At 38.4% G+C, this 27,437-nt stretch overlaps 1 protein-coding gene across 12 annotated transcripts in view; it reads left to right on the forward strand.

Annotated features, from left to right (window-relative positions):
• Positions 1-27,437, forward strand: part of WWOX (WW domain containing oxidoreductase) — a 541,832-nt gene that overhangs the window by 210,801 nt on the left and 303,594 nt on the right. The window contains exons 9-12 of one of the 12 annotated variants that reach the window (XM_072872384.1): positions 540-647; positions 2,321-2,407; positions 15,004-15,091; positions 15,547-15,700. The exons of 6 other annotated variants lie outside the window; for them this stretch is intronic. In XM_072872384.1, the coding sequence (XP_072728485.1) occupies positions 540-647; positions 2,321-2,407; positions 15,004-15,091; positions 15,547-15,695 (432 nt within the window). In that variant the 3' untranslated portion in view covers positions 15,696-15,700. Of the gene's footprint in view, positions 1-539; positions 648-2,214; positions 2,408-15,003; positions 15,092-15,546; positions 15,701-27,437 lie in introns of those variants that run through there. 5 more of the 12 variants (XM_072872388.1, XM_072872386.1, XM_072872391.1 and 2 more) reach the window with 5 other exon arrangements.

Consider the following 27,437-nt stretch of genomic DNA (forward strand, 5'->3'; position numbering starts at 1 on the left):
TTTTTGTTTGCGTCTTCGTCTGAATTAAATTTGGTTCAGGGTGAATTGTGCACAGGTCAAATTTTCAGATGGAAAAACGTAAGTCTGTATAAACTTAAGGTGAGCTGGAAATAGAATTTGGTTTGTTAAGGGGAAAGCTCCGTCCAGCATATCTCTTCTAAAAGCTGTTTCATATCTTTGTGCCTATTTGGACTATTTGTCAGGACAGTAATGTTTACTCATTTCTGTAATGCTCTGAGTTTCACAAAGGAGAGCACATTGAGTAAAAAGAAAGAATTATAATTCATTAGAGTCATTTCAAATGAAAATAGAGAAGGTACACAGAAATGGTTCATTCCTTGTTCGTTTCTGTGACATTCGCAGTTGTGTTCAGCACCGCTGTTTATTTTGCAATTCAATATGACGTACTCAGTTCTAAAAGAAAGGTAATACAAAGCATGACTGTATTCTATAACTACGCTACAACAAGTAAAACCCTGGTTACATAATTAAGAAAATAAGTAAACTTTCTTGTGTTGAAAATATTTTGTCTCTCCCAGGGCTTTTCACGTGATGCGCCATATCTGCAGGGAGGTGTTGGGCCTCCGTGCAGGCACCTTTTGGCTGCCTGTGTTGTGTTCCTATTCCTCACAGCATCGCTGTTCCAGGTATTTTATTTGCTTGTTTTGAAAAAGTAACATTGCAAAACTTACATCAGAGCTAAAAATATGCAGATAAAAATAAAGAGGATGAAGAAGTATCACTCAACTATTTAGCCTGCTAGAAAACAGATTTTAACTGCTGCATTAAACGTTTGTATCCACTAAAGCGCCCTTCACCAACTATCTGCACATTACTAAAATCCTTCACAAACACTTTTTTATGGTCAGATTCAGCCACTCTTACTTGAGCTGAGAAGTACCATATGCTTCAGGTAACCTCTCTAAAGCAGTTGCCAGTGGGACTACTTTTGTAAATGCTCACCAATGTGAGCAGAGGTTACACAATCTCACCCATGGTGAATAATAATGTCAAAGAGCCATTAACAGTGCGGAGTGACAAAGTGTGGAGAGATCCATCAGCTCATCCTGTGTTTAATGAAACAGAAATGAACATCGTATTGCCCTTGTTTTCTGTCAGATTTTCCAGGTCTCCATGAGGCTTATTAATCTTAGGGTGTAATGGAAAATGTGTTGCTATGTTACATACTACAGCAGCCTTTGCGCTCGAAGGATTGAAGGCATTATTAGTCTTTGTCTTATTTACATACTGTACTTGGGTGCTTGCTACCATCGCTGCACTTAGAGCACAGTGGAGAGTGCAGTTATAAAATGTTTGTGGATTTCTGAAGTGTGTACTAATGCATGCGACCAGATGGCTGCATGGTAAATCATTTTAACCTGAAGTAATGATCAGAAACCCTCTTTTGAGAAACACTGACAACACGTGCTACAGACCTTGGAAATTTACTGCTATGAAAAATGCGAAATAGGAAGAGTTGCTTGATAACCACATTTTAGTGCACCCCAGAATGAATGTTTCCACATTTCTGAAAAAGAACTTTCAGGCTCTCAGAAACAGCAGGTAGAAAATGAATGGGTAAATGGTATTATTGTCAGATACTGATTTCAATAAGTATATCATAAACTTTCTCTGTTACTTCTGTTTTTTTAATTTAAGAGCCAGTTTCAAATAAGCTCTAGCAAAAACCATATTGTTTAGAGATCTAGTTAGTGTCATTCTCTATTAGCTAGAAAAAAAATAGGAAAGCTGTTATTCCTGTTAGGAAAATCCTAGCTGCCAGGGACAGATGAGTAATCCAAGTAGGACCATATGATGATACTGTCATCTAGTAGGTGCCACTGCAATGAGCTTCTTGTGCCTTATTTTCAGCATGTATGGCCCCTTACACTTACCAGGATCTTTTGTACAGATTCAGCTTCACTAGGGACGAGAAAGCATTGCAAAAGGATGCTTCTGATAGTCGGAAGATTTATCACATCTCTGAATACTATTTTATATTTTAATAATAATAAGGATATAAGGATCTTTTTATTTTGTTTAAACAATTAATAACCCAGTGACATTGCAGCTTTCTTGACTTGTGCACCTTTGGAAATTTGTAAGATTAAACAGAAATATCGTGTGTTTATTAGAAGCAGTGGAAATATTTGCCTTTGGTATATTCATTATGTAAGCAATGATTTTTCTCTTTTTTTTCCTTTTATTTTACAGCAGACTTTGTTTATCAGCAAGCTATGTGTTGATACAAGTTTCATAAAGAATTAGCTGTGTGTAGACATTGCAGCAGTACTTCTCAAATATTTCCAAATTCATTTAGGTTTGGTTAGAGACTGCTCAAGACTTCCAAACAGTGCACAAAAACCAAGGCTGTGAGCCCCTCTTCTTCTGCCGCAGTGAAGGACAGGTACAGAGAAGGGCTCGGGCTGGGGTGACACTTGCAGAGTACTGGGCTTGCTTGCTCCTGCTGATCTGGGACTGGGATGGGAGAGGAGCTATTGGTAACAACAGCGATGTGCTGGGACCTCCACCAAGTCTGCCTGCCCAATGTATCCACCATCACTTCACCAAGATCCTCTGTCCCGCGTATCCTCGTGCGACGTCAGCGGTAATGGTGACTGGCTTTTGAGTGCTGCAAATCGGTGGCAGGAACAAGGTTTTGCTGTCCTCAGCTGGCTGCTGCCGTATGCAGTTGTGTTGTTTGCCAGTGCCCGGCGTTGGCCAGGATGCTACTTCTCCTGCAGAATGGCTTATTTTTTTTCCGCCTGGAGTTCTGTTCCTTTCTTTTAGCACGCAGTACAATTATGAAGTAATTTGCATAACATGTACACTTTGCCAAATTTTGAAAATTGCCATGTTTGAAAAGGAATTGCTGCCATTCATAGTGCCACACTGATTAATCACAATTAGGGACAAAATACAGCACTTTTATTAAGCTTCCAGTGAGCAGGAAAATTAGCACTTCCTGAAGTGGTGTGAGTAGTTCCATGAGTGAGAATTCCCATTTAAAACGGGGTACTTTGGTGCCATTTTAGAAATAATTTTCACACTTATTCTTATAGCTGTATGCAAGTTGCCTAAAAGCACATTGCTGTTACATTTGCATACTGACAGCATCCATTAAGAGTTAATTACATGTTTTTTTCATAATATTTTCCTGATGTGGTTCCAGGTTAGATAAATGCTGATGTAATACCATCACGGTTTGAAAGGTACACATACCTATCTGTGTATTTTACTGGAAGTCATTTATAGGGCCAAATCTCAGACTATAAAATTGTCATAGACAGTCTCTAAGTTTTTGGGACCTCTTTACAGCTTCTTCAACCTGGACTCATTTTGACTAGAAGGAGCGTTACTGCAGGCTCCCATATAATGGCTACAGGGCAGTGCAACTCTTCCCTTTGCCTTCCCTTTGATGGCAAGGCTTTTACAGAAAGTGAATATACTTAAAGAAAGATAGTAAATTATTCTAGGGTGGAAGGAACCACCATATTTTCAGTGACCCCAGAACTGTTCACACATCAGAGGTAGGTTGTCAGATGCATACTCCCAGATTACTAGCAGGGCAGGGAATTGCTTTCATTCTCGTCACACTGACTGTTCAGTTATTCCCTACAAAACTGAACACAAAATGACATCTTAGCTGCTGTCTCAAGTTCACAATTTCTGTCTTGCAGCTTACCTCTCCCAGCAAAGTCTCTAAATGGCTGTACCAAAATAGCATTTTAGCAATAGGACTGCATTTCGTCCTGTTTTATCTTGTATGGGGTAACTACTAATTGAGAAATAAAGTAAGTGAGAATGACCCTTTTGGCTGGTGATTGTGGCTTTTACCTGGGAAGTGGGCCACTGGGGTTTCAGTACCTGCTTCAGTGAAACTTTAATTACTTACAGAAAGTGGAATTGTATCAAGGAGAGAAGCGAGCGGCCCTCAGCCACCGCATAGCTATCAACCAGAGATAGGCGATGCACTCCAATCCCCCCAGGCAGAGAAGGGAATTAAACCAGTTTACTCCCACATCACAAGAGGAAGATGCCTCTTTGACAGAATTGTGAATCTAACCTTGTTTTCTGCTGCTTTTCTATACAAGAGCCAAAACCAGAATGTTTTGTTGTGAATTATGTAGGGGTTTTTTTTCTGACAAATTAAACATTATCAGGGAAATTTATTTCATCATTGAAAAATACTTCAGGGTTTTAAAAAAGTTGGTTTATGAGAACCAACATTTTATTTGATCATCTTGTATCAGCTAAAACAAGCTCAGAATACTTCTAATCTTGCCAGTGAATTTAGGTATAGGTAGTTTGTGCTATATAATTTATATTCTGTGCAACACTAACACATCACATTACTTAAAATGCAAATTTATTTATAAATATGCACACACATATAGTATTTGTTTATATTATTTTAGATTTATGTAAAATATATAGAAGTCTTGTTACAATAAATTCTATAAAATTACTAACAGATTTCTGTTGAACTGTGGCCAGATGTAGCAACCTCTCAGGAGTTTCCCTTTTCTTCATCATTGTCTCTATGCTGCTTAGTGTTAAAAACCTAGGTTTCCTCCCTTCTCTTTTAAAAAAAGAACATTATCATAATTTGTTTGAAATAATGTGTTTAAGTTATCAATATGTGATATATTCCAGCACTCATAAAAGTAAGATTTCTAGATAAACACTGATAGAAATATTTTTAACCATGTAAAAAAAATCAATTTTCATAAGGTTACATCTTTTTACTTCTCTGTATATACAAAGAATATATTAAAAGAGAGATTAAATTTTACTCTGCAGAGTAAAATGCAAACAGAAAATTATTTTTCATTTTTCAGTGCAAGCAATGGATTATCATTTATTTATGAGACTTTTTTTAATCTAGAATATATGGAAATCTTTTCTTGAAGCACAATGTAATATTGAATTGGGAATGTTGTCTGACAGTTTTCTTCTTACAGTTGCATAGAATGATTCTACTGTATGAATTTTTTAAAGAGGCTTCAATATACTCTGCGTTTGAAAGAGAGGAAGTAATCAGAGTAATCTTGAAGAATCTTATAAATGCACCTCCTCTATCCCTTCGTTCTTCAAACAAACTTCTGCAGAAAAGACCAGGCTATAGCAAATTTTAACAGCAAGGGAAATGTCCAGGCATTTTTCGCTTGTCCCAGTGTGTATCTGCATGCAAGAGCTCGTTGCTGTGGCCAAAGCACATACCGAGTCACTCATTTTTAATGCCTTTTCATTCTCCTAAGGACATTACTCTAACATAATCAGTACAGAGGGCCAGATTTTAGGCAGAGTGTGAATCTGGTAGTAAATGGGTCCAGCGTTTAAAGGGTTTATTACTTTTTGTCTGAGAATGCAAGGTAGAAGTCAAGTTAAAAAGCTGCTTTACCCCCCAAAAGTTTCTATCCCTCAGGATAGCACTAATTTTTTGGTTTTTTGCCATTTGGTATAACTTCCCTTGTTTTCAGAGGAAATTATCTTAAGAGCTACTGAGGTAGCTGTGCTCCTCCAGTATTTCAAGTCTGTAGGTGCGTAATTGGAAGGATCCTTAACAAATCTTGTTAAACAGCATGTCCAGCTATTATAGCAGATTTGTGGCTGGTATGAAACATATCTTGGAAGCTATAGTTTGTATCAGAGACCAGAGGTCAGCCAGTTGTATTTGTTTTCCTAAAAAGCTTAGTGTAAAGCAGGTCCTGTGAAATGTGGGCAGGCAGTCAAAATGAAGGACAGAACAAAAGATGCAAAAATGATGTCTTCATTATGAAGAAAATGATCTACAACAGTATGCCTTATAACTCAACATTTTTGGTATTCATAAATTATAGTGACAGAAAAATGTAATGCTAACCTATTCGTTTAGGTTGATATGAATTTTACATTAAAATGCTTACAGTTTTTATATATTTAAAGAGTCCTTAGAGAGAAATGAAGCCAATTAAGGAGAAATAAAGACCGGTGTGTCTTTCTGTATGTATACCGTCATCTAAACGCAGTTGTATAAACAATAGAAATTCAAGGTATTTATGCACCAACTGCTTTTTCTTTTCCTTTCTTCAACAATTACCTGTATACTAGTGATTCTAATTTGAGCATCCCAAGGAGAAAATAACTTATCTTTTTGCTGCAGAGAAATACTGTGACAGAAAATAGTTTTCTCTGAATTTGTTTAATGCTTAATACAGTGATGGCCAGATGATAAACAAAGTATTTTGTATTAATTTCAAGCAGACATTCTGCTTTCATCTTCAGCTTTCTATTGTATTCCATTGTACTGAACTCAGGAATCAGTTCTGCCAGTCTCTATTCTTTGTTACTATTTTTATATTGTTTGTATCATTGGAGCAACTAAAAGTTGTATTTCGGACCAGAGCCTAAATCAGTAAGAATATAGAGAACTTCTTACTGCAAGGAATATGGGAATATTCCTTATATAAGGAAAAAAAGCTTTTACGTGTTGAATCTAAAGTTTCTAGGGAAGCTAATTTTCATGTAGGTTCCACATAAGCCAATTTCTTCCCTCCAACCATGGCCAATGCCATATGCTTCAAAAAAGGAGAGTGTAATGTAATCTACATCCTTGTCTTCATTTCTTCTAGAGGGTAACTTAAGCTGTAAAGCATGAGATAACACTAAGTATGAGAATTGGGTCTGCTGAGCTAAATCATGTTCGATAAGCATAATGGCTTTACAGGAAGGAGACATGGTGTCTCTCAAGGTTCCTCTGTGCTGGTGAGATCCTACCCCTGTCTCCTGCAGCCCGCTCCGGGTCGATGAAGGGACACGATGCTCTGGCTTTGCCTCGGCTCATTGCCTTCGCAGAGCTGACCTGGCAGCCACCTGGCACTGACAGCCAGCAGCCCGCTGGCCCTGAACCAAGCACAACCGCGCAGTGTGCTTGGGGTTGTGTCGCAATACTGCAAAATGCAGAGGTGCCATTCCCTCACCCTTCCCACATACACCGCTGTCATGGCACACTGGCTAATGCAAGTAGTTAGTCTGTAGAGCTTTGTAAGAAATGTGGGGATGAAGGTTTTGCAGTGTCTATGCAGACGTTGTATCAGGCTGGTTCTCAATTGTTGTCTGAAGAAACCATCAAACCTGCACCAAGCTGGTTTTCAACAGCTCTGCTGCGACCTCATCATGACCATGTAGTTTTACCATTGCAGGAGATAACAAAATGTGGAGTTTGGATTGCAGGTTCAAAAGAACAAGTCTGCAAAAATCAACCCTACTTAGGAAACTAAGTCAAGTTTAGAAAGAGTCTAATAGCAAAAGTCACACTATGTTAAACATAGGTAATTATGGAAGTCCTTCTAATGTTCAAGTTGGGCATTTAATATAAACACATCCTGGTACGTTTGGCATTCTGGTCATAGTAAGAAAGAGCTATTTGTAAAAAGTTACATATGGTCATCTGAACTAATTGCTAAAATGACACTACATTAATTGGATAATTAAAGATTGCGAACATGTGGCTATTGTGTTCCTTGGGCATTAAGCCAACAATTTCTGTGGCTGGGAAAATGTCTGTTAACATAATTCACAATTCATCTGCTGTATCCTTTTTCATAGGAATAAATAAGCAACATGGATCTTAAATTTAGATTAGAAAAACTTGTAAGTGGTATTTTTAAATTGAGTTTTAAAGCACAGTTATGATTTCCATTGCGTTTACGTTTTAGCACTTTTGAATGGTAGCAGCTTTGATTTTTTTAGCATCCATCTCATAAATTAATAGTATTGATTTTTGTTTTAGATTTATTGTTAGCATTTTGGAAAGTGTTCTGTAATTGTAGATACTTTGTAACATGAGACCTAGTGCTCCCTGGTTTATTTTGAAGAGGATGAGTGTTGGCACACAGTTTGAAGAACTTTGTAATAGCAGTAAATTGTCTATGTGCTTTACCTTTACCTATCAAGGTTATTTGTCAGAAAAATTATGTCTGATAAGTGGGATTCGTTTCAGTGGGTGACAGACTAACTTCACAAATCCCTATACCAGCTAGCCACTTGTGTGTGTGTGTGTGTGTGAAGTTTTGGTTATTATTTTTCTTGTTCTTAATTTGAAAGTAAAATCTGTGGTCTCACAATGACATTAAAGTGACTGACCCCTAAATCTAATCACTCCAGACTCCTTTGAAAATTGACAAATATGTCAAATTTACCTTTGACTATCAAAACGTTTTAAAAATATTTCATTTGCTAGAAGGAGTAATAATTCTTAAGTTAGTAGTTATTGTTCCAGTATGATTTGGTCTCACTGCTTTGTTGACACCCATACTCTGAGTTTATAGCAATAGAATCTTCTTCTCATCTTATTCTGAATTATCAATTTTGTAAGTGTAAAAAAATTCAGTTTTACATTCTGGATGAGCAACTTATTGATTGGTTTAGTCTGAGCAAAATGGTCACAAATGGTCAATACATGGTCAAAAGGGTGTCAGAGGCATATAAAAAATAGATCTTTATTTTTTATTTGGTTGGTTGTTGACTTATGTATGCTTGCTTTCTTTTTGCTTTTCTATTATTTTTTTAAAGTCAGTTGTAACAATTATTTTAATGACAGGAACACAAAGTCACTGAGGAGAAAGAAATATAGGAATACTTCTTATCCAAACAAATAATCATAATTACACTTTGTCAGTACGCACTGGTTTTAACCATAAAAATGTATCATGCTTCCAAATTTTCACTAGGTTCAGATAAAAATTGTCATTAGAAGATATGGTTGCCTATGTTACTATTTTTGCTGGACAGGATTTTTTTTTCCTACAGAACTTCTACAGCAATGTGTATTGTATACTTGTGTCTGTGTTCGTATCCAAACCGATACGAGAGTCTCACGTTTGTGTCAAAACCACTGCAGTATCATTTACACTCCAACCATATTATGGTCTGTTGTATCGCCACAGTGATGTCAAGATAAGTAACAAAGATAAGCTTGTCCAGACAAAAGCACAAGAGGCACTGTGGATTACCTGAAAATGCAAATTGCAACCAGAAAAGAAAAGGGAAAAGGAAGTGTTTCGGTAGATGGAATTCCATCCACATGTTGTTGGATGCTGCTACCCGAGTACCTGAGTACTTTGTGTTTGGAATGAGAAATTATGTTGAATCATTTGTCTAAGCAATTGGTGTTGCATTAGAGGTCAGTTGACTGAGATATAGAGTGTATTTTACTCTTTGTTATGAAAACTGTCAGGACATTTCAAGAAAGAAAAAACCTTTACAGTGTGTTTATGGGTATATCTGAATAACTGATGACAGATACAATGTACTTTGCAAAAAAAATCAGATTTACTGAGATACCTAAATTTTATTAAAGTAAAAAAGCCCACAGAGTTGGCAAACAGTAGCAGTACCTAGTTCTGTGAAAGAGTACAAAACGCTCACTTTGCAGGTGGCCTGAACAAAATGTGCTGTGGCATACTCATTTCTAGTAAGCGAGCAAGGACTGGTTATGCTTTTGAGTAAAGCTGTTACCAGATTTTGAGTCTCATTCATCACCATTCTGAGTAACAGTCTGCTCATTGACATCTTTCTGAGTGGGAGGGATAAGGAAGAAAAGCGAGGCTTCCCTGTGATAATCAAGAAAGTCTGTAGAAACGTAGAAGTCAGAGGGAAATTGGTATACATTTTTGGTTTTTTATTAAGTTGTCTCTTCAGTTTCAGCACTGAAGTGTCGTCTGAAATTTGTTTTGCACTGGTGAAGCTCCATCTCTAAGCAATGTGTACAGCACAGGGGGCTCATTGTGCACAACAGCACATGTGTATGACGCACATTTTGTAAGACTAAATGTTTCAAATACTTTATTTGTTTGCCACCGCTTGAATGCAATTCAGCAGCTGACCCAGCAAGGGGAGCTGTAGATTAGTGTGGACAGTTCTGTGGCTTCATAAACCAGAAATTCTCAAATAAGAGCATTTTCTTGAGGATCTATCTATTTCACTACATTTCTGAATTTTCACAATAATTTCGAGGGAGGGTTCCATAAAATACTTGACTGCAGTTGTGTGAGAGCGCTGTTTATTCTCTCCCAGCCCACTACCCTCCCCCCAAAATTAAAATGTTGATAAAGCTGTGCTGGTTTTGTGTAATATTAAAACAGCATCGATGTCTCTGTGTGTGATATCAGTTCATCTGGTGCTGGATAATCTGGTACAGGAGTCAATGAACTTAATGCAGTATTGGTAATCCAAAAGGGTTTGAGTTAAGTGTTTTTGACATGCAGAATCAGGAGTCAAGGGCAAAGCAGACTTTAAATATTCCTTCAGCACAGTCTGGTAGGGATGTAATTGAATACCTCAGGTAAAGCATCTTATCAGAACTAAAGCTGGTTAGTGTCTCATCACCAAACAGGGAGGTGCTGTGTGTCTTCTCCACACAAGTGCTCTTTTGACATTGTTGAAAGTCCTTTGAGGTCTCATTTCACCCTGGAAAGTCTGTCAGGGATGCATTTGCACATTATAGGATAAATTCTACTTCATCCAAGTTGCTCCATGGCATGGTTGTCATTCTAGCATTTTAGTAGTTAATGCCAAAGCAGCTAAAGGACTATGAGAAGTTGCACAAAAAGGAATCAGGAAAGGAATAAATATTGCATGTTTGTGTTGTTAATGTGATATAAATCCTCATAGTAAAATACAGAAATGTTTCCACTCAGACTAGAATTATAGATCATATGTTCCTTTAAGAGGCATACGGAGAGAGTTTAGTGAAAAGACATGTATCAGGAGACTAAACTGCCAGAAATTTTCTATCACAATCTATCTCTGGGGTTGCAAAGAATTGTGCAGAGGAAGAAGTCTGAGCATAAACAATGTGTTCAAATGTCTGTGAACAGACGAAGTTTTATGACTCTGATTTTGCTGTCTTAAAGCTGCATTATGGGTATTGTGATATCCGTTATTTTTATTAAACGGCAGCTCCTGTAGCCATGCAGTTAGGGGCAATTCTCATTGCAAGTAAAGGTCCTCCCACCTGTGAATGTGGGTAGTATCTTGAACAGGTAGAGGGCTCAGGCACGGTATTCAAATGGAAAGGGTTCAAAAGAGATATGGCGATTTTGCACGCTGATTTGTATTTTTTTGGTTTTCTTACTAAGCATATTGACAGATGAAGGCATTGTCCTTTGGTCCTTTAATTTGCATTTTTTCCTTCGTTAGTGGTAATCCTTAAGACTTCAGCGTGCATTTTGTTAAAGCAGAACTTGCTAGGGCGTTAGCTATTTTTTCCATCTATAAAATACTTCATTATTTTGGGGGAGATGCAAAATAATTATAAATTTGAATCTAAATTTTGCTATAATTACATGATAAAAAGGGCCCATTTGGATTCATTTTAACTCCTCATTTGAATATGAAATATAAGAATTGTTAGATAAGGAGAGGATTTTGATATCACCTACATAGATCTAAATCTGTCTCTGTGTTTCATTAAGAATTGCTCTGGATTGTCAGGGATACTGTTAAAATTTAAAATGTCGTGCTAGACCAGGAACCATCTTGTTTTCATAGTGGATAATCATAGGAAAGATAATTGTACTTGATAACATGTTGTTAGTTGTGCTTTACTGATGGAGCTATATCAGTGCTGTTGGGTCTATGTCAGTGGACAAGCTGGTTTGTGAGACAAATTTATCCACAAAAATGTGAGGAATTAAGATTTTAATTTCGTCTTTCAGGAACCATAATTCCAATTGCTATTCTTCTTTCTAATATCCTTAGTAAAAGCAAAAACAAGAAAGTTCAAATTACTTTATAAGCTCGGCTCCTCAGTGTGCCTCCTGTGGAATCTGGAACCCCAATTTTTCAGGTCAAATATTTTATTCAGAATTGTGTTTTTTACATTAATGAGTTATGTATCATCATTAAAATTAAGGTGATTTTCTTTGTCTCCCCTCCCTGCCCCAAAAAAAGAGAAAAAAGGAGAAAAAAAAAAAAGGCTAATTTCAGTAAGCATTACCTATTTGGACATTTGCTTGGAGAGATATAATTTCTAGCATTCTGGGGGCACTAGAGGCTGAAGAAAGAAGACTCTCAGGACTTTGAAATGCAGAACCTTCTCCTGTTTGAAATGATAAAGTATCCAAAGTGGGTGAAAGGAGTGTTTAAAACTTAGAAATATTATTTAGAGTGTCAAAAAGGCTACAAGCAATGTTATGATTAACTCTGCTTTAATTATAAGAAAACATGAGGTATGGGGCCAAATGGTAACCACAGTGTGTAGGAGGCTTGTGTGGGGTATGTATTACAAAAGAATTGTGTCAACTTAAAGAAGAGCCTCATTTCACTATGGTTTGATTTGTATCCACTTTATAACACCCAACACCCCCAACACCTCCTACCCCCCCCCCCCCCCGTTCTGAAAAGGAACAAGATCTGACTTTAAAGGCAGAATGCAAGAGCTGAGAACAACCACTTAAAGTGACTCACTGTCTCCCTTTGTCTCTCTCCCCCAGTGACCCCAAGGACGTTTTGCCATTTAGAAAACTTTTAATGACATCTCTCTCATTTCATTTACACTCACTGCAGTGGGAGCTCCTTGTCCCCCTCCTCCACTACCACAGCTTGCTCACAGAATGAAGACATGCTTTTAAAATTAAGATTTCTTTATTGTGGTTGTTGTTTTGAGTTTCAGCTATTATCTCTTTCAATACTTTCCCCTTTTTTGTCTGTGCGTGCTAAATGTTTAAATGATATATTTTTCAGGAGCATAAAATAAAAGAAGAAAAGCTCCTTGTAGCAAGAGCTGTATTTCACAGTAGTACAGTATATAAAGCAGTTTAAAAATAATATCCTTAACATCTAGTATTCACAGAAAACGCAGTAGATGTGTTTTAGAAATAAATATGCTCAATTTTAAGTTACCAGACTGATTCCTGAGGATGGTGAATAATTCTGTAGAAGCATTTATTGCAGAGCTCAACCATGCTGCATCACGTACAAGAGTCTGGCAAGATGGAAAAAATACAACTCTCAAATGAACAAATCTCAAGCCAGTAATATTCACCTTTTTTCATTTTCCTTTCCATTCATAATTGATTCTAAACTTACATGAATCTTTCAAAATAAGTGTCTTATTGATTGGAAACAAGCTATAAAATGTCATTATAAGAGTCATTCACTTTTTCTCTCTGATTACTGTAAACAGACACTGATCAGGCAAAATGCTATTTTTTCTTTTCATATATTGTGTGATTTGTACCTATTATGTATGGAAAACAGCATGGGGAAAATGTCACAGATAGAGAAGGGCATTTATCATGGATGATATCTTGTGTTTATACAGTTTAAGATTAAGGATTTTATATTCATGCAAAAGGCAGGGCACTTCTTGGTCTATGCTGTGTTACAAAACATCTGCTAAAGCGTTTCTCATACAAGCGTGAAATATTCTAAAATATACGAACTCGCTGCTATCAGGAGCCACTCAAATAATTAAGTTTCTGTCTTATATGTGCATTTACATGCATTATCTTAAATAAGGTACAATTCCCATCTAGAAATGACTATTTCCAAAAGGTATGAACCAGTTTTTATAGGTGGGTGGTGCATGCACACTGTTAATAAAAATACACCTGAAGAAGTGTTAAAGCAGCTTACATTTTTCACTCCTTTGGTAATGAAGGGTCCATTCTACAGCCATCCATTTTCAACACTTAAACCTTTGTACACTTGGAGAGGTGTTCTTTGATATGCCTCTGAATGATGGATGTTCAGAATAAAGAGACCTAAAGAAGTTTGTGCTGTATATCACTATAGGAATGAAACCAGTAAATTTAGAAGATACAGTAAGAAAGCTTGTTTTTGTTGGCAAACTGTTACTCTGACTAAATCATCAGTGTGATTCGTGTGTAGGTGTATATAAAAATTCACAGAGGTAATACTGAAGAATTATTAAAAGAGCCGTTTTTCAATAAACTACCCAATGCAGTTGTACACATTCCTGGCAAACTGCAGAGATGCTTGAATTCCTTTGGATATATGTGTGTTTGGAAAGTACTCAGAAAGACGTGGTATGCTGCCTGCAATAAGCCAAGTGAGAAGTGGTTTCCTGGAAGTAACAACAGTTGTTGTCTTTACTGTGAATTTCTGTTGTCTTTTGTCATGAGACATGCCATTCCTAACTTTTTCACAGGTAGATTAAGTCTCTGTAGGTTTCTAACACTAAGGGCTCTTCTGTGGCAAGGAGCTTTGGAGTAGCCAAAGTTGCTAGCTTATACATCCTTTCTATAAATTGCCTGGGCGTGAAGAACAGTGTCCAATCTCTTAACTTACTTGTAACCCTGTTGTTTTTACTCCCTCACTTTAATTTCAATAGCAACCAGTAGGGCTCCCTAGTTCTCTTGCACTTGGTTCCTGTTGCACCATTGCCGGTAATTGGAGCTGCCTTTTGTTAAAGATACTCTTGGTGGAATCAGCTGGGGAAGCCAAATAAAAAAATAAACGGAAAATATAAAACGAAAGCAAGTAGTAGAGAATTTTCAGTGTTAGTTATTGATTTCCTTGATTGTGAGCACACAGGAACGCTGACACTCAGTGTACCTAATTGTGATTTTATTGACTATCATTTCTACCTTGTTTATACTGCTAGGGTCTGTTGGTCACTGTGACTGATGGTTTTCACTCATTCCAAGTCTTGCAGCTCTAACCAAATAGTCCTTTGTTCTTTCTCTTCATTTTTTCTTAATACAGGTCCCTGCCTGTTTAAGTTTTGTGTGTACCATGACCACTGCTAAAGTGGAAAATAAAAGCCTTGTAGCAATCCCTCAGACTCTAGAGGGACATTTGTTTTTAAAAAAAGTTGCTCTTAATTCCTGGGAAAATTTGGCGAGTCACTTGCTGAAATCCTGCCTTAAGCATACAGATAAAGCAAGAGGTAATCAGATATTAGGTGTCAGTAACAACAGATGACTGCTATGAACATAGCTACTGATAATTTTAGTGTTTTCTCAATTTATACTACTTATTCTTGGTTTATAGATGTATAGGTTTTCATGCTTTGCCCAGTCCGATTACCTGTGTAACGAGCAGCCACCACAAGTTACAGAACATGGCACCACTTCTCCAGGTTAGCAACATCTTGATTCTACTTAATTTATACATTTCCCAGGTACCAAAGTACCAAGGTACCAAATCTAGAGACAGTGCTTACTTAGCCTGTAAATAGGGCTGGACTTCTATGGAGGTTTTAAGATGTGAAGAAACAGGGAAGAGGCATAGGGACAGGAAACATTACAAATTTTCAGGCATGGATACCAGAGCAATGTTCAGGAGATGTGTGTATGGTTGGGTGAGTGGGAATCACTGTGGGTGCCCCCCATGCCTCTGCAACAGCCCTGTCTTCTCACCTGCCTCTTGCTGAGGTGCCTCTCTTGGAAATGCTCTGCTGTCTCTGCACTTGCAAAGGTGGAAAAGAGGTGTAGAAATAGTGCAGTGCTCTATGGTTTTGTCTTTCTTTCCAGTACGATTTGTGGTACTTCCCTGACCCAGAACTGTTCAGCGTCTGTCTTCTTCCCAAAACAGATCCTGACACTATAATATGCTCCCATGAAGAGAGGAGATGGGAGAGATGTCTATCTTCACCCTTCTACATGAGAAGAAAAATCTATTGTATGAAAAGATCCTTTTCCAAGGTCTTCTACTTCCCACAGATCCTGCTGTGGGGGAATTAGAAACCTTGGCTTATATAATTCCTTTTTAAATCTAGTTATGTTGTAAAAAAAAAAAAAAGCCAAACAAAAAAAGGAGTGGTGAGTAGTTTACTTTTTAAATAACACAAACACCATAAGTCAAAAATATTAATGTTTCTCCCCTAGTAATTTTAATTTTCACATTTTTCTGGTGTATTGTATGGCAAGATGTCATTAAGAGTTTTATGGTAATGATTACATTAGCCTTACAGACTATTTTTACTAGCCTTTTTTACTGTCACATTTGCTACATAAGCCTAATTTTATGTTATTGCAATGATGTTCCACGGTGTGTTCAAATAATCGATAACGGTACAAGGGTTGTTCCATTGGGATCACATTATATGAGTTTATAATATACAATATATGCTTTGATGTATACATGGAGTGTTTGCTGGTTTTCCCCCTCTTCTTAAATACAGAAATTTCTAGTTGTGTTTATTCCCCTCGTCAGCATACTTTATCATATCAAAGCCTTTACAGACAGTGTAGAACTACTGAGTTATGTTTGGGTCATGTTTTGCAGTGTGCCCTTTAATACTGTAGCTTTAGAAATGCAATTTTCAGCCTCTGCTTATTAGAATATGATAAAGTATTCCTGGTCTATGTCCAGCTCCACTAATCTCCAGACTACACTTCATGAATTAGGCATGAAGATTTTAGTCAATGTGCTTTCAAAGACCAATGTTTAGGGAATCATGGATTTTCTACAAGCTGAGGGAGAAATCTATAATAGGAAGAACTGATTTTCAAACATCATATTCTGTAGAAGAAATGACCAGTTCTGGCTTGGAAACAGAAAACATTTCCTTTTAGAATACTCACGAACTGGTTAAAAATGTACTGTAGGCTTTAACTTATAAAAGGAATAGCTTTTTGGAATGCACTGTAAATGCTGTATAGTGTATAGAGGCTCATACATATTAGATACCACGTAGCCACCTCCTGAATTGTGGGTTAAAAAACAAGTCACACTAAAGTTGAATCAGTTTAGCGGTATTAACCTACTCACTGATGGACGTTCGTCTGCTTTACCTGCGTACCTTTCATACGCAGCAGATCCTGCTGTTGTGAGGTCCGACACAGGGAAAGTAGAGGTGTTGTAAGTTGGGACATATAAATAGAGTTTAAATTCTGTCCTGCTGCTTTCGTTTTCACTCAAGGCTAAGTCCAAATTAAACAAAATCATACAGAAAAATACACAAATATGCATTCATAATGCCATCCAGTCTGACCCCCAGGTGTCCACTTGCTACCTTAATTATCTTTTGTTTCTCGGTAAGACTCATCATCTTGATTTTTGTGGAATATAGGCTCAAAGATGATTCATGAGCTAGTCATCTTGAGGAAGACCTGTAAGCAATCACTCAGACTTGAGAGAACTATAAACAATATTCACCTCACTGGGAAATGTCACCTGTTGGTATACTATGTAGCTTGACTTTAATATTGATTTTTTTTTAAGAGAAAGGGGGATAGCAAGGCAGTATTAGTTCAGTCAGAGTCACTTTTTTTGTGCAAAAGACTAGTAAAGCTATGTAAGTCAAACTTTGCAGTGTTTCCATAGATCTCTCCTAGACTGTAATGTGTAACCCTTGTCTTAGGAAACTGCAGCCCTGTTACACAGTCCTATAGTGGATATATTTCTTGCAAAGCAATTAGTTATGGAGTAAATGAGAAGATACCTTTTCAGTTTTTTTGGCATTGGTTTATACTAATGAGTGTTGATAGTGTCTAGCACCTTGTGGTTACTACTGAGATTATACTAAGAATAAAGTGATGTTTAGTCATTGAAGACTTAAAGGACAGTTGTAACTTATCTGGATGCAAAGGGGAACCTTTCTGCCTGAAGGAGTCGGCTGTGGGCAATGAATCCCATCATCCCTGTCCCCTTCCCCCAGACAGACATGGTGTGAGATGGAGGGGGGAGGGTATGTCTGTGTGTTCACATGAGTGTTTTTAATAGTCATTTCTCCATCTCCCTGCTACAGTATGAAGTCATTCTACTAAAACCGGTATTTTTCCCCACTTTTGGTAAATCATAAATAATATGAGATGCTGACATTGCTTTTGTTTACTTGTGTTTTTTTAAATATTTGTTGTTTCTTGGAAGGGAAGAATTTTTCCATCCTGTGAAGCAGATGTGTGTGCAGTATTATTTTCTGTGAGTAAAACCTATTGCATGTTCATACGCGCATATGCATATATCCACCTCCAGTACCCATATGATATGCTTATCTAGGAAAAAAAGACTAAATGCTGGCTTTTATGTTGTTCTTTTCCAAAATATTCAATAAATTATCTCTGGTAAAACTGATTCTTAACCACACATTATGTAGTTGAGGGTGATCTCTGAGGGTGAGACATAGAAATCTGTGTCTCAGATTTTCAGACTCTTGACTACTTTGGTAATTCTCTAGATCGGAGTAATAGCATCACAGAAGAGCTTTGTGCTCTTTTACAGCACCACGACAGCATCCCTAAAAGGAGAATGAGACCTATAGCTGAATATAAATTATGCCAAATGTTGAACACCAACTTGCATCCTTCTGTATTCCCTATAAAGTCAAGCAGAATGATAAGCAGGATAGTAGTAACCAGTGTTAGCTCTGGCTAGTAACTGTCAGAAATGTGGTAGAAAACTGCCAACAAGCCACAGGTTGTGGAAGTGTCTTTCTGTAGCTTGCAGCTGTGTTGACCAGTGCTGGGAAACAGGCACCCCTGAAATTTACTTCAGTGATGAAGCATCCACACGGAACATGGTATCTGGAAAAAGTTTGTGGTTGGTAGAATGAGTTACATTGCATCCTGGCTGCATGTATACCCTGCATGAATCAGAGACCAAATCCCATCCTCTTGTTCTACCATTTCCCGGTACGCTGCAGCCAGGAATCAGCCAGTCCAAAGGTTATAGTATAGGCCCTTCCTTGACATCTGTGTAACCAGGGAGCAGGGAAAAGTAGAGCAGTAAATAGAAATCCTCGATTAATTACACAGGCTTCATAATGCGGAAGTGTGTAATAGTTTAATATAAAGCAAGGGGATGCATTAATACAGCAATAAGAATAGGATGAAAAAATTGTGATGAAAATTGCAAACTGGAATAGCAATCAGCACTGGTTCTTTCTTTGGAAAGAACAAAAGAATGAAGTAGCTATATAATCATGGTTTCATTAACTGATTGTTTAAAATATTTTCTCTGTGGAAAAGTAGAGACAGGTGAGATTAATACCAGGAGTATTAGACTATGCAGATCTCAGCTCTTGAGTACACTGCTGTGTTTATAATGCCGTGCTGTGCTTTGCTATGTCATTCAGTTGTTTTCGTAGAAAAAATATTCCATGTTTCACTTTGCTGTATAAATTTGCAGCATCAGCCAAACATCAGTTAAGACAGAGAGAGGGAGCCTATTAGGAGGCTGTCTTTCAGACACTCGGAAATTTAGAATTTTAGTTTTACATTTTGCCATGAAAGTTGGTGCTGTTTTCTAAAACTTGTTATTAACTTGATAACCCATTTCTAAAATTTGCACAAATAACATGTTAGCATAGGTGGAAGGGTTACGAGGGTCTATTTGATAGTTCCTTCAACTACAATGAAAAACTCAGAAAGTAGTCATCTGCTAGCCTTTGACTTCCTTGTGGTGCTTTCAGTGTTCTTTGGAAAATAGAAAGAGCAGATATAGCTAAATTATTAGATACTATGTTATCAAATAAATGGGTTAGGCCCTTGGAGCTACAGATAAGCATCTCATGATTTTCAAAACAGAATTGAAGCAGCCCAGGAAGGTAAGCCACTGCACTGCGCACATGCTTTTGAAAATACCAGTAGGCCCATAGTTTCCTTTTCAAGTTTCTAAACCCCTTTGAAAATAGAGTCAGTGATGTCTAAAGCCTAAGGCTGTTAAGAGCCTAATTCCTAATTTAGAAATTAAGTTCCCGAATCTTACCAAATTTCAGTGGTATTTACACTTCCAACTGCCTGAGTCACTTTTGAAAATAAGATCCGTGCTTCTAAGTTGCACATTTTTCTAACAGCACCTTCTTAGCCTGGGCTTGCATTTGCCCTGAGGGGAACAGCAAGGAGGGAGAACAGGGACTCCTTGTTCTAGATTTCCAAAATGGAAATATCATTTATTCAGCTAAATTGTGCATACAATTTACCTGCCTAATGTTGAAATCTGATTCATTTGATTGCATATGTAACTGGAGTAAATATTCTTGCATGAGATTGTTTTGACAGGGTTTTTTGAATGATACATTAGGTGTGCTAAGGTTCCTCATTGAATTTTACTATATGGTCTTAAATGATTACCTAAACTATCTCTGTGTAACATTTTTAGCCCTTCAAGGATCATTGTTTCCCCTCCATTTTAAAATCTTTTTTGGGCACACTATAGATACTGTTAATAAAACTGTTTTTCAATGGGTTATAGAGATTAGAATCTCAGATTACTCCAATTTTTCTATATATATTACAGGAAGTTTCTGTGGTATATGGTTGGCAAATGTTGACATTGTATTGTCTTTTCCTGCATTTGTGGGCAATAATGGATTGAAGAGCATCTTATGGTTTTTTGTTTTGCCAAAATCCATACTGGTTAGACATATGCCTATAATTCACATTTTTATAACTATCATTAGAACCCCTGCTGATGATTAATAGAATGAAACTTTCAGGATTGGGTCTTAAAGGGTACTTATCTAGAAATCCTTACGGAAGGACAAATAATAAATTGCTTTATAACATTTATATTTATAACAAATATTTAATGTGCTTATCTGTTTTCTGACTGCAATGGGATAGTAATTGTAAGACTACAGGAAGAATACAGAGGCAAAACTGTAATCCTACTAAAGGGAAGTGGGAGTTGGTCACTGCTGGGCCATCAGCCCTGTGTATTTGGAGACAGCGAACTAGTCCCAGTGCTCTCATCATGTCAGATTTTCAGCAGTAGTTGCGCATCCCATCCTTATCTTCAAAAGGGGGGATTCAGAACACCTGTAGATCAAGGTAGTTATTTTTATCATTAGTACAAAATTTATTATTAAACTTATACGTTACCTGAATGATCATATGTATTTTTACTTCTTGTTTGTTTTCCGTCTGGTCCTATCAGTTGTTACAGAAGCCTTATTGTATTCTCCCATCTTCTTAATATGTCTCTGGATAAGCCTGAGGTTCCTACGTGCCTGCTGTAGTGCTGTAATGATATGCTGCTTTCAGGATCTCAGCCCAAACCAGAATATCTTATTCTAGGTCCAGAACCAATGTGAAATTACTTATTTACACCAGCATTTTGGTTTTTTTGTGATTTAAATTAATTGCTTTCTTTGGCACGAAAATACAAAATGACCGTCAAGCAACAGCCAAGTACAGTTTAGTGGAAGAAGAAGCTGAAGCAAGCACATTTATGACAGAAAGAATATTGAAACTGGATTGGCAACCCTGGTTTTCCCTTATGGCAATTATTCAAATTGTTTTCACAATACACCTTAGCTATAGAATATATTCTTAAACTTAGCTTTTAGAGCTCAGATGTACAGTAACATAAAGCTGTGATCTGATACCCAGAAAGGTTTTGGGGGAGCTAAGTATTTGCTAGCAGGTGCATATGAATCTTGGCTCTGAAATACTCACTGAATTTAAGATTGTTTGCCAAGCTAATAACATGCTAGTTGTCCAGTCAGATCCTTTATAATGTGAAAATTATGATCCAGTTAACATTACCTTATGACTACACAGGGATAAATAAAAGCTGTCATTTTTCTGTATTAAATTTAATCTAAATACGATGCTTGTGTAGTCGTATTTATGCGATATTGAATTTTACCTTTTTATCTCTGATAAATGCTGTTGAATCACAATTATTTTGGATCACCACTCCAAAGACTCTATTGTGCTTATGGTTCTATTTATTTTAGGACTTTATCCTAAATGAGCAGAACTCATTAGGTCTTAAAAGACCCACACGTGTGCACACACACTCTCACGTCCCTCCACAGGCACAGAGCTGTGAACTAACAGTTGGCACAGTAGGGCAGGAACTGAAAATACATAGATTTTAAACACAGTGTAAAAGGTGACCATTTTCAAAGCCACCAAATTATATATGGAGATACATAATTTTTGGTTTTGTTTATATATTACCTGGTTTTAGTGATATTGGGGTTATTTATGCTGAACTGGTCATGTTAGAGCTTTTTTTGTCCTGTCTGTCCCTCACCAAGACTTCAACTCCCTGTTATCACAAGAAAAACTTCCTTCTTTTTTAAAGCAGATTTTTTTTGTCATCAATCCTGTTTGATTCAGTCCTGCACAAGTTTGATCAAACCACATATCCTCTCACTAGGATCAATTTTAACCATGAAGTATAGACTGAAGTATCTATGTGTGTCAATTTGACAAAAAGAACAGAGGAGATATCTTTACTAGAACTGTATTACAGTTGACAGATTCCTCCCCCCACCTTCAGGTATTGGCTGAGTGTGTGGAGCATCGTGCATTGCTTCAGCTACAGTCTGTCTTTGCTGTAGCATTACTGGTGTGTAAGAGTGTCGTCTTCTCCCGTGGACCAGCTTAAGTTTGTGTTTCTTATTTGGAAAATGTGCATTTTAAGAGGCAATGAAAGAGTTGGATGCAGAGCTGAGCTAACAAACTGGCAAGCATGGATGATTGGTAGGAAGAAACACATCCCATGTGCAAGCGAAAAGCTTGTCCTCTTTCAATCCCCCTTCATACTGCCAAAGCCTCTAAATGCATTGGGGGACAGCGCTGGGAACAGCCCACATGGTACAGGGACTTCTTCACTGGAAAGATCTCTGTGTGATACTGGCAGAGCTCTCGCAGGTCAGAGCTTCTGCATGTCAGGCTTTCTAAAGCTGTCACTGTCGTTGTCTTTGTCAAAGAAAATGCAGCACCATCCCTCTCTGCTAAGACATGACAGGAGGGGAAATGTTTTTTTTCTTACTTGCAATTTAGAAGCATGAGGTGAAGCAAAAAACCCATGAGATTCCAAATTTGGAGACTGGAAGCGTATAGCTAGAAATAAAAAAAGGGGGGGGTTGGGGAATATCTATCTAATAGATATGTAAGTGGGACCACATTTGTATGTAGATTTCCAGTAGTGTTGTACTTCAGGTAGCAGACAAAAGGGGAAAATTTGGAGAAAATAAGGTATTCCCTCAGTGAGAAAGCGTGAGGAAAAGCCTGGTTTGAATGATCCCTAACACTTCTGTTTAGTTACCTGTTAGTCCACTGTGCTTTAGGACCAAGGGTTATGGTTGTGATTTCCTCTTTGGTATGTAAAATCAGAACTCTCTTTCACCTGTGTAGGAACCCATCCCTCAAAACTACAATCTACTGTTAAGATTATTCTTACTTAAAGGAAAATTACTTTAATTACAGTATATTGGCTTACTAGACCAGTTTTATCTATAAATCTGTTTTCAGCAATACAATATCCAGTCATCTTTGTTAAGGCTTTATTCTGTAAATTAAGTTCTTTTTCTGTTACGGGCTTTATAATAACAGTACATGACCTGCACTGACAACAGCTTACTAAAACATAGGCTAAATGTATCTTGAAGCTCAGATGCAAAAGGTAAAAAAATACTCACACAAGCATATTTCATCTTGCAAACGAACAAAGCTCATTTGACACATTCAAAACCTGTGAGTTTTCCTATGGTTCCTTGGTATCTAAATCCTGAAACTGTGAATTTGCATTTCAGCCTTTCTATGTATGGACAAGGGCAAAAGCAACTATATACCTTTCTTATATAAACTTATAAAAGGCTGAATTATTGAATGTAATGCAGTTGATATGCTTGTATCACAATAGGAGATATGACTTATGGGTTTAAATCTATTTTTAAATGTTAATATTTTTACCACAATTGCATGAGTCATGGACCATTTCGTTCTTGACCATGTGTGGTAACCAGAAAAGCCATGAGAGTCTGACTCTATGACTTGGAAAGGACGTGGGTAGCACAATTAGCAAATGACTCCTAGCAACTGGACAATTTCTCTTGATGGAGAAAAATCACCCGCAATATTTTCAGCCCAGAAATAAGTAGAATGCAGTTTATGGTATCAAGTCATATAGCAGAGGCAAGTGAAACAGGATTGTGAAATTTTCCTAAACCGTGGCTGTGCTGAATATACTGACAGAACTAAGCAAACATGAAGTCATCCTAATTACCAATGAGCAAAGGGATATTTTCTACTGAATTTCCTCCTCCTTTTTTTTTTTTTTTAATGCAGGATGCTATTGTTGTAGTTCAGAAAGCCCCGGGCAGCTTAGAAATCAGGCAAAAAATCAATAGCCCACTTGTTGAAGATAAGTGAATTAGCCTGTGTTGAATGTAACTGAGTACCTGAACACTTCAGTGAGCAGCCTTTGTTTTGTGAGAAAGGAGATTTGTAAGGTTTCTCTTCTGAGGGCTGTGATGGTGCACATCTCAGATTAATCAAGCTGAGTAAGAGGGAGTTGACCACTTACATAGGGAAATAATTTGTGAATTTTCTTTCTTTCTGTCTTGTTCCTGTCTGCTCACCATAGCTCACCATGCTGAGCAGATTTCCACATATTTCAAAGCTGATGATTAATCTCACAGAAGAATTTTAGTGTGCAATAACAAAGGGGACCAGAATAAGTAGTATTATACAGCAATTTGCCATGGGCCAAATTCAAGATTTCTTTCCCACTCTATGCGGGCCTGGGATCTATTTCCTTTCACAGACGTTACGTCTCTGGGAAGCTCACCTCATGTGTCTATGTACTAAGAGAAGAAATGCTTCTGTCCAGTGTGGTCCCCATTTGGTATACAGACCATTTCTAATTCCCATATCCAGAGAGAGCAACCCTCTTTCCTGCTCCAAAGGGCTCCTGCTGGCCACCGCTGACACAGAGGACGGGCAGCGCCTGGTTCCCGGCTAGCTGCTCTGCTCTGCACTAGAGCCTGAGAAAGAGCTCACATCTCTTCCCACTGAAACCACTTTGCCACTGCTTTCTGTGGTAATCGTACCTGTCACAAGATGATGTTGTCCTAGTCAAGCTGTTTCTGAGTCTCTGGCCTGACTCCAGAAGTGGAAGAGAAATGCAAAAATGTTCTTATCCCAACTTCACAACTTCCTGATCCTTGAGCGAGTTGCCAGCTCAGCCTTAACAAGATGGAGTAGTGGGAGGACTCCTTGAAGTGCCCCCTGGACATCGATAGCCCTGGAGGCCATATAAGCAGCAGGCGATGGCCTCACCTTTTGTTGACAACTCATGTAATTTCTTTGTGAATAATCAATTAGAGAGAGCTGAAGGTGGTCACATGGGATGTATTGGGGGGGCCACATGGGTGGTCACTGATGTCCCTAGGACATCAGTCCTCCTGGGAACTGCAGCCCCAGTGCTGAGGAGGAGGCCCAGCCAGTCAGACCCGTCTGCCCACGGTGTTCCTGTCCCATCCTGTACTCTCTGAGCAGGTCAAAATTGTGCTGCTCAACTTCAGAAAGTTAGTAGCAGAATTCTCACCTGGGTACTTTAAACATGGGGTTAGAGGAGTTTAAATCTCAAACCAGTTGACTTGTATTCATTTTTTGTGTTACATATTTGGCGTCAATCTCATGAGCTTTTCAGACATGCCTCATGGCTTTTAGCTGCAGAGGTAGCAGGGCAGACTTACCACTTCTAGTAGTTGGTTATTTTTTAAAGCAGTAACCTACTGCTTTACTGCTCTGGGCAGTGATCTACCTCATCCAAGCATCCTGAAATGCAGGAACTTTTTTCCACCTACACTCAACAGCCATGTAAATAGAGGATCCAATGCACAAACAGTGATGAACCTACTCTTTTCAGGCCTGACCATGTTGGCAGGTCTGGCAATGCCGGTGGTACATCACCTTGGCCCATTTCTTTTAGTTGTGCCATCAGGGCTGGGAAGCAAAACTTTTAAATGTTGTCCATGCTGGCTTGTTTTCAGCCAAATAAATGAGGTCTGCAGTTCCTCTTACATGGTACCAAGGAGGAACCCTTAAACAGTTTCTGAAGAGTAAAGCTGGTTTTTGCTAGTTTAGCGTTCCTTAGCTGTGGGAGTTTTGACAGCCTGAGACTTTAGCCAGGGCCCTTTCCTTTCGGGAGAGCTGGTATCAGAAACATGAAGCTCTCTTCAGTGATGATGTCTGGGAGGTGTTTCCGATGTGGCCTGCCCTCCAGTGTGCATCCCATGGCCGCAGCGCGGGTCATGGCAGGAGGGGAGCCTCACCTCCTCTCTCTCCTATCCTGTATTCACTTTTGCGGCAAGCCCAGCAGTTCAGGCTGGGCACCTGTAGGTACCTGCTTGTGGCGTTCCTGATGGCTGTAGAGACTCAGTAGGATTTCTCCTGTAATTACTTCTCCCAGCTGCTGGGGACACTGTGGCATCAGGTATGACAGTATCCAGGATGCCTTGTTGCCTTCCCACCCTGGTTGTCTTACCAGTTTCCTGAAGCTGGTGCAGGTAACACCTCTGTTTGGTGGAGAAATCAGCCTGGCACAGAGAAGACAGTGATGAGGGAGACCACAGGAGCATATGGAGAACTAACCAGAGATTGTGGAGGATCATCAGCTGAGGCTTCTCCCATCTGTCCCAGAAAAATTAGGCTCCTGAATCATTCCCCAAACTGCTCTTCCTTCCCCCAAGAATGGTGAACCTCCCTCCTCACCTGCAAGTGCTTTATCTTTTATTCTTCAAATTCTTTCTCCAGCACCCTCCAGCACCATCTCTTGCCATCTCCAGGGTGTATGCTTTCACTGTGCTTCCTCTTCCATCCTTTTTCTTCCCCACTTATGCATCTGTAAGCATAAGGAGAAAGCTCATCCCGCACTCCGTCTTCTCCCAAACGTGTACATGTACTTGCTGGAAAAGGCTGTGCAGGGAACGAGGGGCAAGGATTCAACATAGCAGCACCGGCCTGTGGTCTTCAGAAACATCTTCTCCCTCCCTGCAGATTGGTGGTGTTGACGAGGAGCCTATGGAGGTGTTTGGGGAAGCCAGAACCAGCTGGTTTCACCAAAGGCCTTCACCTGGGAATTAAAGCTGAGACCCATGCTCAGTCTGCTCCCTGAAGAAGCTGTGCATCGCTTCTTCCAAGGCCCTTAGATTCAGAGGAGATAATATGACTCTAAATTTACATATTAATAATTTACATAGTTATTGCAAAGCCTGCTATTTAAAATCTTGATAGTGACAGCGGCATACCATGTTTCTGTTGACTCTGATCTATGGAGTGTCTCTTTACATAAATGAAATTGTAAGCCTAGAGAAGCTTTTTTCCTTTCCTTTTTTTTCCTTTCTTTTGCCTCCTTTTCACTGCTTAAAGTAGATGACTCTTTCAAAGAGCAGAAATAGTTAAATTAGGTAAGTTCATTAGACCTCCCCATATCACCTCCCATGCAAAGGTCAAGCACAGTGCCATGATCCTGTTACATCTTCCTGCCAATTGGTTTTCACCCTTGGTTTCAAAGGGAGCACTTATGACTGACACTTCTGGACCTCTCTGCTATGCAGCTGCTTATTTAGAGCTTTTTGGATCCAGAACAGCTAAAATAAGTGCAATTTCATGGGGCTAACGCATCAGGGATTCATGAGTGGAAACATGCTTTACTCTTTTTTTTTTTTCCCCCGCCCTCTCTCCTTTTCCTCCTTTAGAAACATTTATTTTTTGAGAGGAAAAAATAAAGCTGATGAG

The sequence above is a fragment of the Ciconia boyciana genome, chromosome 9 (assembly GCF_034638445.1).
Source record: "Ciconia boyciana chromosome 9, ASM3463844v1, whole genome shotgun sequence".
NCBI classification, from domain to species: Eukaryota; Metazoa; Chordata; class Aves; order Ciconiiformes; family Ciconiidae; genus Ciconia; species Ciconia boyciana.